The following is a 12,225-nucleotide window of genomic DNA, read 5'->3' as shown; positions in this document are numbered from 1 at the left end:
TGTAATTTTATACCATATCTACACCATCTACAAAGTCGCCTAACTTTGTGTCACCAGAAAATATAGATATATGCCATTATTCAAGTTAATAAATCTACCTAAAGGAGTACTGAAACTTTGTAGCCAAGTGTTCTTTCCCTTCTGTGATAGACAAAAGACAGGGAGTCCACTCAGATTTTAATTACACAAGCCCTTTTTTATTCAAATCTTCAGGGAGCAACACTTAATACAAAACATACATTTGTTGCAACATTTAATTTTTACTTCATCTAACTTAAATTCAATTTTAACTCACTTCATTTAACTTTGCCTTGCTTTAACTTACTTCACATTTAACTATATGTTTGGTGCGAAACAAATAACACCACAATTTACACATGTATGGTCCTTGACTTTAGTACTTCCTCATACAGAGTCAGGTACCAGAGTGTCAGTATCTTTGACACTCACCCTTGTTATGACGTCCAGGGCTCCCTGATTAACAGCCCGAATCAGGGAACTCATAATCTATGGTTGTCCAGCTGGCTGACTCCATTACAATCACTACAATGCCCCTGTTAATGGTCACAGTCCACTGTCTCCTTGGGAAGCTCCCCATTTTCAGTCTTTAGTGAGCCAACATTGCTTCTAACCACCTGCTTTATGTAACTATAAAATTCCTTTCAATTGATTTCAATGTCCTTTGAAAGTTTCCTATCATAATCCATTTTAATAGCTTTAGGGAAGCATGGTGGCTCAGAGGGTGGCACAGTCTCAGTGGTTAGCACTACAGCCTTATGGCACCTAGGACGTGGATTCAATTCCAGTGTTGGGCAATTGTCTGTGCAGAGTTTATACATTCTCCCTGCGGCTGTGTGGGTTTCCTGCAGGTGCTTTGATGTCCAAAGATGTGCAGGTTAACTGGATTGATCATGTTAAATTGTCCATAGTCTCCTGGAATGGGCATGCTAGTGTATTAGCTGTGGGAAATGTAGGCTTAAAAGGTAGGATGTGGGTCTGGAGTATCGATGTGGGCCGAATGGCCTGTTTCCATGATTCTAACTGTTACAAACCACTTTGTGAGACTTGCTAGTCGTTGTAGTTTTCCCATTTGGCAAGATCTTTGCTATTTTTTTGCATTTTTATAAAGTCTTTTCTTTTAGCTTTATGTTGTCCCTATTTATTTGTCCATGACTCTTACTTTCTGTGAAGTGTACTTTTTCTCTCTCAGGGAATAAACTGGCTCTGTACTGCATTAAAAGTTTTTTTATTTAAATATCCTCCACTGTTATCCATTAGCAGATTTCCATGATTGCTATGGATAGTCTCTGCCTCATCTCATAAAAGACAGCTTTACCTAAATCTAAAATTCAAGTTGCTGATTTGTGCTTTTCACTTTCAAACACTGCATTGAACTTGATCACTGTATGATCATTATTTGATAAATGGTTTTTCAAAATTAAACCAGCTCATTACCAAATTGAATATTGCTTGTCCAATTGTTGCAATATATTGCATTAGAAAACTTTCTTGGACACACTCAAGAAATTCACTATCTTTCTGACAGGTGCTAGTTTGCCTCTCCCAATCTATGCTTACATTACTAACACTTCAATGCCTTTGCTACATACTTCTCTAATTTTTGCATTTATACAATCGAGCTGCTATATACTTCATAGCTGCTACCTGGGGTCTCTACATATAACACCTATTACAGTTTTAGATCTTTTACTGTTCCTCAGTTCCGCATATAACGTCTCCACTAGATGCTTTCCCTTGATTATATCCTCTACCACTAGTGAAATGATTTTGTTTCTAATCACTAAGGCTGTTAACCCCCTCTGCCATTTTTCCTATCTGTCCTGTTTTGAGCCTCCTGATGTTTGTTGAGAAACTGTGCAGCAACACTTTCAGGAATTTGTTTAAAAAAGTTAATTGTTTCAAAACCACAAATAAATTTGATTCCAACCTCAGGTGACCGTCTGGGAACTTTGCCTGTTCTCCCCATGTGTGGGTTTCTGCTGGGTGCTCCAGTTTCCTTCCATAGTCCAAACATGTACGTTAGGTGGACTGGCCATGCCAATTTGTCCATAGTGTCCAGGGATGTATAGATTAGGTGCAATTGCCATGGGAAACGCAGGATTACAGGGATTAGGATAGGGGGATGGGTCTGGGTGTGATACTCTTTGGGAGGTCAGTATGGGTCCAAAGGGCTGAATGGCCTGCTTCCACACTGAAGGGACTCAATGATAACTGTTCCATCATGCAATCCTCACAATTCTAGCTGAATATTTTAAGCCAGTGTGAAACTAAATCAGTGTGGATTCCACTCATTATTCTGGAACTCATGTCTGTGTGTGTCACACCTAGGCAGTCACCTAATTCAGTTAATATCCGTTCTCAGTGCATCAGTTCCCTAACTGTGCTATGGAATCTACACTGCAGTTAAAGCTAAAAATCCCCATCTAATGCTACACCTGACATTCAGAGACCATTTTATGCACTCAAGTGACCTTGTTAAACCAGTATCTTCAACAACTTTGTAGTTCAACGTCCACACTGGACAAGATCTACACTTTATGCCGCACATGAGACAATACAGCAAACAACTCTATATTCATAACCTTCTATCTTTGTTCTTTTGGTGGCTAGTTACATTTCCATTTTTTACATTCTCTTCATGAAATCAACCTGTTCTGATTTTCTGCCCACTCACATTCAATTCTAGATACATTAGCTGGTTAACATCTCTTAATAGGGTGGGTAGGGGGAAAAAAAAACACTTCACGGTCACAGCTCCTTTTCTTCACTGAAGCTGATTCTGTAGCCTCTAGGTTCAAACTGAACCACAATGTGATCTCTGATCGCACTGTGATGCCCAGTGTGAGGTCGAGATTTGCCCAGTGCGATCAGTTTCACCTGTCCAGTTAAAGGGATCTCACTTTGAAGCTCAGTAATGCCTTGGACTTCATGCAGGTTACATTGATTGATAAACTAGAGCAAACAGCAGGCTTCCAAATGGAGCACAAGTACAAGCTGCCTGAAGGTGCCAGTGGTAGTATTTCTGTCCCTCTTACTATTTACATTTGCAGTAACACAGAATATCAGATGGTCATACAGCCCTCCATTCTTTAATAAGATGGTAGATTTGTGACTTAGCCCTCAATACCCTAATGAACATCTTTAAATACCAATTTACAGATTTTCAAATTCTTCCCAGCCTTTTGAGGAAAGAGTTCCAAATTCCCACTGTCATTTGTTTGAAGAACTGCATCTTGACATCTCCCTGAATCGACTAGCTCTAATATTAAGTTCCTGGCCCTTTGTTCTGGATTGCCTACCTGAGGAAATTGTTTCTATGGTTCAGTAGTTAATAATAGGGTCCAGCTATTACCCTCTCTCCACTTGTTTGATCATGTTAAACACATCTCTTACATCATAACTTGTTTATCCATACACAACAAAATACAAGCCTGAAGAAGGGTCCAGACCCAAAACGTCAGCTTTTCTACTCCTCTGATGCTGCCTGCCTGCTGTGTTCATCCAGCTCCACACCTTGTTATCTCAGACTCCTGCGTTGGCAGTTCCTACTGTCTCAAAATACAAGTCTAGTCTGGCTTCATGATTTGACTGGTTTATCTAAAAACATGCAAGTTTTCAGAGTGCAGCCCCTTCGTCAAGTGCAGTGAGAGCGGAGCACACAGACACGGAATTCAAAAGCAGAGAGATCAAAAGATCAAACAACTGGTATGAGTGGCATGTCAGATGATAGTTTTCTGTAGGTGGCCAGGAACATTAGCTGATGAGTAAAGTGTCAACAGCTGAATAACCAGCAAAGCGATGATCTATAATCCAATCAAGTGAGGCAGAGAGATGATTGCAAAAAATTAAAAATAAGGTGGTGCTGGAGATAAACTAAATGACCGTAAATGCATGTCAAATTCAAAATTGTACAAACTGTGCAATTAAGGTATAGCGGTCATAACAAGTTATCAAGATGATGCTGTCAAAACAGGGCAGTAAGGGTCTAGGCCCGAAACGTCAGCTTTTGTACTCCTAAGATGCTTCTTGGCCTGCTGTGTTCATCCAGCTCCACACTTTGTTATCCCAGTAAGGAAGTATATGGCAGGTCAACCTGTAACACAACATGATCTCAAGATCACAGTTCAGGCAGACTTCATGGGTCCAGAATTTGGCTGTAAGCGATTCTGCATTGTTGCGTATCTTGAAGTCTGCCTTGGAGGAGACTTATCCGAAGATCAAATGCTGAATGCCCTTGACTGATGAATTGTGCCCCAAATGGGAGGGAACATTCCTGTTGGCAATTGTTGCGCAGTGTCCATTTATCCGTTCTTGTAGCATCTATATGGTCTCGCCAATATACCATGCCCCGGTGCATCTTTGTCTGCAGCATATGAGATAGATAATATTGGCCGAGTCACATGATTGCCTGCTGTGTACATGGTGAATGGTATTTCCACATGTGATGCTAGCAACCATGTCAATGATCTGGCATGTCTTGCAGAAGTTGCCACAGCAGGGTTGTGTCATGAAGGCTGCGAACAATGGTCTAATTCAGGTGTAGTAACTGCTCGAAGGTGAGAACATAGAACAGTACAGCACAGTACAGGCCCTTCAGCCCACAATGTTGTGCTGATCTATTATCGTGCTAAGATCAAACTACCCTGCATACCTTACATTTTACAATCCTCCATGTGCCTATCCAAGAGTCGATTAAAAGTCTTTAAAGTATCTGACTCTACTACCACCACCAGTAGCGCATTCCACACACACACCACCCTCTATGTAAAAAGCCCATCTTTGACATCTCCCCTATTCCTTCCTCCAAGCACCTTAAAATTATGTCCCCCATAATAGTCATTTTTGTTCTGGGAAAAAAGTCTCCGGCTATCCACTCTATCTATGCCTCTCATCATCTTGTAAATCTCTATCAAGTCACCTCTCATCCCTCTTCACGCCAATGGAAAAAGCCCTAGCTCCCTCAACCTTTCCTTACAAGGCCTGCCTTCCAATCCAGGCAGCATCCCGATAAATGTCCCATGCACCCTCTCTAAAGCTTCCACATCCTTCCTATAATGAGGCAACCAGAACTGAAAACAATATTCCAAGTGTGGTCAAACCAGCATTTTATAGAGCTGCAGCATAACCTCACAGCTCTTAAACTCGGTTCCCCTCATCACCACTGGTCACCGAGCTGTAGGCTGAATGCTTTCCATCTACCACCATCCTCTGTCTTCTATTGGACAGCCAGTTTTGTATTCAAGCAACCAAATTTTCCTGAATCCCATGCCTTCTTGCTTTCTGAATGAGACTACCATGGAGAACCTTATCAAAAAATCCACATACATCACATCCACTGCTCTGCCTTCAACAATGTGTTTTGTCACATCTTCAAAAATTCATTAAGGCTTGCAAGGCATGACCAGCCCCTCACAAATCCTTGTTCGCCATTTCTAATCAACTGTGCTTTTTCAAGTAATCATAAGTGCTATCTCTCAGAATCCTCTCCAATAATTTGCCCACCATAGAAGTAAGAATGACAGGTCTATAATTCCTAGAATTATTCCTATTCCCTTTCTTGAACAAGGGAATGACATTTACCACCCTCCAATCATCTGGTTTTACTCCAATGGACAGTGAGGATGCACGATCATCGTCAAAGGGGCAGCAATCTTTTCCATCACTTCCCGTAGTAACCTTAGGTATATTCCATCTAGCCCAGGGGACTTAACAAACCTCATGTTCTTCAAATTTTCTAGCACATCCTCTTTCCTAACATCAACCTGTTCAAACATATCTGCCTGCTTCATGTTGTCCTCACAAACGTCAAGGCCTGTATTATTGGTGAATACTGAAACAAAGTCTTCATTAAGGACCTCCCCAACCTCCTCTGACTCCATGCACAGTTGCCTCCACTATCCCTGAATGGCCCTACCCTCATTCTGGTCATCCTCTTGTTCCTCACATAAGCATCGAACACCTTGGGGTTTTCCTTGATCCTACCTGCCAAGGTTTTTTCTTACCTCTTTCCAGCTCTCCCAAGGCCATTCTTCAGTTCTTTCCTAGTTACCTTGTAGGCCTCCAGAGCCCTGTTCAATCCTTGCTTCCGAAACCTTGAGTAAGCTTCCTTCTTCCTCTTGACTAGATGTTCTACATGTCTTGTTAACCAAGGTTCCTTCACCTTACCATCCCTTACTTGCCTCCGTGAGACAAATCTATCCAATACTTGTAGCAGTTACTCCTTAAACAACTTCCACATTTCTGTTGTTTATTTCCCCGAGAACACCCGATCCCAATTTATGCTCTGCAGTTCTTGCCTAATAGCACTGTAATTGCCCCTCCCCCAATTAAATACTTTCCCATACCATCTGGTCCTATCTCTCTCCATGACTATCGTAAAGGTCAGGCAGTTGTGATCGTTATCACTGAAATGCTCTCCCACCAACAGATCTGACGCCTGGCCTGGTTCATTGCCAAGCACCAAATCAAATATGGCCTCCCCTCTAGACAGCCTATATATTGTCAGAAATCCTTCCCGGACACATCTGACAAAATCGGCTCCATCCAAACTATTTGTATTTGGGAGGTTCCAGTCTATATTAGGGAAGTTGAAGTCATCCATGACAACAACCCTAATACTTCTGCAAGTATTGGAGGCATAGGGATCTTGGAGAGATGATCATTGTCATCAAAGGCATGTTGAAGGCTGCAAAGAACATTGCGTAGTTTCTCTGCTCTGGGAAGTACTGGATAACAAAGGGTACTCTATCAGTCATATCCTGCGTTTGTCTTCTGAGGAGGTCATGGTGACTTTTCACTGTGGCATATCAGAACTGGTGATCGATGAGTTGTGCATCGTATCCCATTCTTATAAGGGCTTCCTTCAAACCTTCAGGTGTCTGTCACGTTCTTCCTCATATGAGCAGAGCCTGTGCATGCACAGCGCTTGTCTGTAGGGGATGGCTTCTTTAATATGTTTGAGGTGGAAGCTAGAAAAGTGAAGCATTGTGAGGTTATCTGTGGGCTCGCAGTAGAGTGACATACTGAAGTGTCTTTCCTTAATGAAGATGGGTATGTCCAAGAATTAGACTGATTTTGAAGAGTAGTCTATGGTAAGTCTGATGGTGGGACAAAACTCAGTGAATTCACTATGTTGTTGTTTCAGGTGATTCCTCGTCATGCGTCCAAAGGAAGAAAATGTCCTCAATGTATCTGGTGTATAGCATTGGTTGGAGGTTCTGCTCGCAAAGATGTTTTGCTCGAACTCTCTCATATGTTAGCATATTGGGTCACAAATCTGGTCCCCATGGCTGTTCTATGTGTCTGGATAAAGAACTGGTTATGAAAAGTGAAGATGTTGTGCTCGAGGATGAAGTGGATGAGTTGTAGGATGAAATATGGGGATTGGCAGTTGTTGCTATTGAGCGTTGAGGCTGTTGCAATGATGCCGTGTCATGGGGGATGTTAATGTAGAGCGCCAAAACATCCACTGTGATGAGGAATGTTCCTGTTTCGACTGGTCCATCAATTTTGAGTTACTGTAAGGAATCTTCACAGCATCAACATGTCATTGGTTTTACAAGTTCAAATAATTATCTTAAATATGTTGATAACATTGCTAATAGTGCACTCGGAATTGTTCAGCAAGCATGGTCCAATCGTGGACTCACCTTTTACAGTAGACATTTTGTTTGGGATTTTCAAGTGCTGGTTGATTGATTAAAAAAAACAACTCACCAGTTGAATATTATGTTTTGTGATCTGGAATGCTTTAACAGAAAGGGTGGTGGAAGTGAATCCAATAGTTACCTTCAGAAGAGAATTCAATATATACTTTAAAAGGGCTCATTTGCAAGTCAATGCAAAAATAAAATGGTGCAAGAAATTACAAAGGAGGCCAACCCATTCTGGTGTGGAAGATGCATATTTTACTCATAGTTGGTTTAAAAGCATACGTAGCAGTCACATTTAAGCAAGTTGACTCACAAACAATGTATAATTCTTATGAACAAGAAGTGTCTAGTAATCAACAGATTAAAGCAATTAACACAAACAATAAAATCTGATCCTTGCGCCCGAGTGTCCCTGGAGGAGCACGCGGTGTGCACTGGAGCTCTCGATGCCTTTCGGGAAAGGAGGCATCACAAGGTGTGGAGTGCTTTGTTTCCCTCACAAATTGCATTTTGATTTGATCCCTCCCCCCCCAACTTTTTCTTTCGCAATGTCATTGCTCCCACAGGGACGCTGCTTGATACTGATGTTTTTGTCACATGGGTGTTTTACCTGGTGGTGGTATGTTAATAACTTTATTTGCACACCTGGTGTCTTTTTTTTAAACTGTGTCTCACGCCTGCACACGCAGAAAAGAAAAGAATAAGAAAGAGAAAAAAAAAATCTGATCCTACTAGGAGAAGTGTCAACCTTTGTATTTCTTAAAATCACCATTTGGAATTTCTTACATCATTCTACACTTGGCCTCACCTCTTAGCATTCTGGCTTTATTTGTTGCTCATTCCTTTAGACTGGTCATTTTCTTTTGATAGTTTGATAACTATTAGAGCTAATCCAACTTTGAAGGGACTTTGCTACACACCAAGCTGAAACAATTAATGACTTATAAAAGCAGTTACAAAATAAGCTTGTTTCAAAAAGAATATTTGTATAACTAAAGATAACAAAGTGTGGAGCTGGATGAACGAACACAGCAGGCCAAGCAGCGTCTTAGGAGTACAAAAGCTGATGCTTCAGGTCTAGACCCTTTGTAAAATCTAAATAAGCATGTAAAGGCAGGGGTAAAGAAACTTTCATAAATGTTCTCACTACTAAATAACACCACAGAGATTCTTACATTTTATACTCAACTTGCCTTAGAATTGTTTCACAGTGGGTAACATAAATAACTGTCTACCTCTATCTAATGTCCAATAGTTAGTTTAACTGAACACGATGATTTTGCAGCCAAAATGCAGAGTCACTTTCTGAATGGTTGAAGTCCATGTGATGAAGATCCTCCCATTGTGTAGTCTGGGTAGGAGTTCAGGATTTTGACTTAATGACAATGAAGGAATAGTGATATAGTTCCAAATCAAGAAGGTTTGTTGTCTTTACCTGGCAATTATGTGGTGTGAATGTTCCTTAATCAACTACCAGTCCAGGTCTTGCTGCATTAAGCTACATGCTGCTTAAATACTGAGGAGTTGAGAATGAAATGAGAAGAAGAAATAATCTCAAAGTACAAAATAACTTTTTGTATCCATGGCACGTCCGCTCACAGATCTTTCAGTATGATGACTTTTCCTGTGCCTTCCATGTTGACGTACCTTGAAAATGTTTTTAGATCAAGTCTACCCAATCTGCATGCAAGAAACATATAGGTAAAGGGAAACTTCAAACCTTTTCAGCACATGTAACCTTAAGGACACCCTTGTGCATTATCAGAAGTCTGATACTAACAGTTGCTGAAGTTGCAATGCTCAAATTTTCATTTTATTCCCAGTTGGGCCATTTTATAACTAATCTTACAAAACAGTGTTGGTAGCTTCCAACGTTAAACCCATCATTTCAGTAATATTAGAAGAGGACTTTCAAACTGCTTTCTCGTGATAGCTGATGAATTGGTGAACTGACTTGGCTTTGAGCTCCCGCATGGGCCATGAGTTCTGTAAGTGTTGTAGCACTCTTAAGTCTATAATTTAAGGCTTTTGTTCCTATTAAAATTATTGCAAGGATATGGACTGATCACAGACCAGATTTTAATTTATTTTCTGTAAATATTTCACATCAATTTTTAATTAAACTACTAATAGTCAATGCTTTTGATAGATTTATCATTGCCCCAATATTGTTAGATCCCAACCCAATTATGGCCCGTACAAATTTATTATAATTTAAAGTATTCACATCATGTAGTAAAGTCAATGCTATATTTTCAGCATGTGTACACACCTGAGATTAGTTCATTTCACAGATTAGAAAAAGATAAAATAGAAAATATATTATTATTAACAAGTCTAGCAGGATCACATTGGATTCATAACTTCCACAGGTCTTTCAAACTCTGTGTGTGAAAGATCAGACTTACATCACCCCAGCTCTCTACCGGCACTAAAGTTGATAATATTTTAACCAGTGTAAATATCCTTATCATTTATTTATAGCAACAATTTGATTGGTACCATTCAGAATACTCCATTGTGGGCTGATGGTAGCATGAATGTTGAAGCAGGTAAGTTAGAGTCTTTGCCATACAAGGGACACTTCTTCAAGTCACATGGCCACTCCATCCAAGCATAACGAATGCCAGTCACCTTCTGGTGACACTGGCTTAGAGATAAAGATAGTGTGTTGATGGAGTGGTTGACAATGGGGACAAAGAGCCACTTACAGTTGGACAAATCCCATGTTGTGCAGCAACAAACCTAGAGAGTGAAAAACATCCTATCATGAGTTATGCATTAATATCATTGAGTCATAGAGTAATAGAGCCCTACAGCATGGAGACAGGCCCTTCGGCCAAAACTAGTCCATAGCGACCAAAATGTCCATCCACGCTAGCCCCACTTCCCTAAACTTTCCCCATATCCTTCTAAGTCTTTCTTATCAATGTACTCATCCAAATGCCTTTTAAATGTTGTTAATGTACCTGCCTCAACCACTTCCACAGGCAGTAACCACATTCCCACCATATCAGACACTGCAACCACTAGGTAATGGCATTGTCTGAATATATCCTGTGTATTCATAATGAGTGATTTATTTATTTTGCCTCACAACTAATGTAGAAATATAAGCTATTTCTCTTAACGTATCCATGATTAAGAAATTTACTTCTTTAACAAGCAAAACAGGTGGCTTGATATAATCACTTCAATTCTCAAAGCAGTAATTTTATTTGCAAGGAGATACTCGGAGGGTAGCAAATACTTTGTTTGCAGATCCTGATCAGGCATTAAGAACAGATGCTGTAATGGGCAGGGGCAGTTATCATGGGGAAATCAGTACAAAAACTGAAAATACTCATCAAGTCAGGAAGTGTCTGTTCAGAGAAGACAGAGCAACAGATTTTGGAAAGAACCAACTTTTGGAGAATAGGAAGTTCTTTACCCAGGATCTATTGTGGCAGAGAAATCCCTCCATCTCTGGGTTATGGACATACAAAGCAATCAATCCAGAGCTAGATTGGTTTCTCTCCTACAATGGATCCTGGGTAAAGAACTTTACGCATTCCACAAAATGTGCCCTTATTAATAGTATCGTGCTGCTGTGCCCCAGCCCTGTACTGACCTTACAAAAATGACATCCCCAAGGTGGTCTGAGGGCAGAAATTCTTTTTCAGGGAAGGAAGCCTGTCACTGCTCTGATGTGGTCAAGCTTTAAAAAAAGAAATCAGGGATGGGCCAATGTATAAGCCTTGCCAACATCATTCACAAGTTTTTAAATTGTTTCGAAGATGTTCAGAGTGTGTGTATATTTGTGTGTGTGTTTATATGTAGAGTGTGAATACATGATTTAGTGGGTGTGAATGAGTCGGTGAATGGTTAAGTAGATCATATTTGGATTGAGCATGAGATTAAGAGATGTTAAATTGAGTAATACTGGTAAACACAGAGTTACACCAGAGGGTTAACTCCAATTCTAGGGTTAAGTAGTGTGTATCTTAAGGTCTAACCCTGAGCTCTGCACGAGTGGAAATAGTGGAGGGTCTTGAACTCTGTAGATCAGCCCATTGGAGGTTTTAAACTCCTGGGCACTTAGCATGCAAGTGCACTCATCAGGACATCCTCAGGATCCTATCTGCACTCACTGATTTGGTGCATCACTGCTCCAGATATTGGAAGACCTGGCCCATTAAATTTATTTCTTTCAGATAACTTAACATTCCTTCAAGAACCATGATAGTGTTGCTGTGACAATCAGATATGTCCATGAACAGACAGAAAATAAGCAGACAGCTTCAGTGAGATGTCACAAAGCATGTCTTCCACTGCCCCCCCATTTCAGCATTTCAAAAGGACCATTCCCTGGAGATTGCATGGTCCACTCCTCAGTCACATGCAATACCCCTTCCTTCAATGGCCACCTTCCATGCAAATACAGGGATATAACACATGCACTTTCATCTCATGAGTAGAAACATTCTTTAAAAATTTCCCCCATCTCCTGTGGCTCCACATGTAGATGACCATGTAGATCCCTAAACCTACCAGTTTTTTTTTCCCTCAACCC

The 12,225-nt window shown here is 40.6% G+C and overlaps 1 protein-coding gene and 1 long non-coding RNA gene across 5 annotated transcripts in view; one reads left to right on the top strand and one right to left on the bottom strand.

Moving 5' to 3' along the window:
- The window catches only part of LOC125467050 (uncharacterized), a 94,586-nt gene that overhangs the window by 65,071 nt on the left and 17,290 nt on the right, over positions 1-12,225 (top strand). The window lies entirely within an intron of this gene.
- The window catches only part of siae (sialic acid acetylesterase), a 77,484-nt gene continuing 73,164 nt past the window's right edge, over positions 7,906-12,225 (bottom strand). For all 4 annotated transcript variants that reach the window (XM_059638920.1, XM_048562398.2, XM_048562400.2 and 1 more), the window contains one exon: positions 7,906-10,418. In XM_059638920.1, the coding sequence (XP_059494903.1) occupies positions 10,179-10,418 (240 nt within the window). In that variant the 3' untranslated portion in view covers positions 7,906-10,178. The remainder of the gene's footprint in view (positions 10,419-12,225) is intronic.

The sequence above is a fragment of the Stegostoma tigrinum genome, chromosome 32, assembly GCF_030684315.1.
Source record: "Stegostoma tigrinum isolate sSteTig4 chromosome 32, sSteTig4.hap1, whole genome shotgun sequence".
Taxonomy (NCBI): Eukaryota; Metazoa; Chordata; class Chondrichthyes; order Orectolobiformes; family Stegostomatidae; genus Stegostoma; species Stegostoma tigrinum.
Note: the sequence above shows the minus strand (reverse complement) of the source record. Positions and strands in the feature narration are given on the sequence as shown.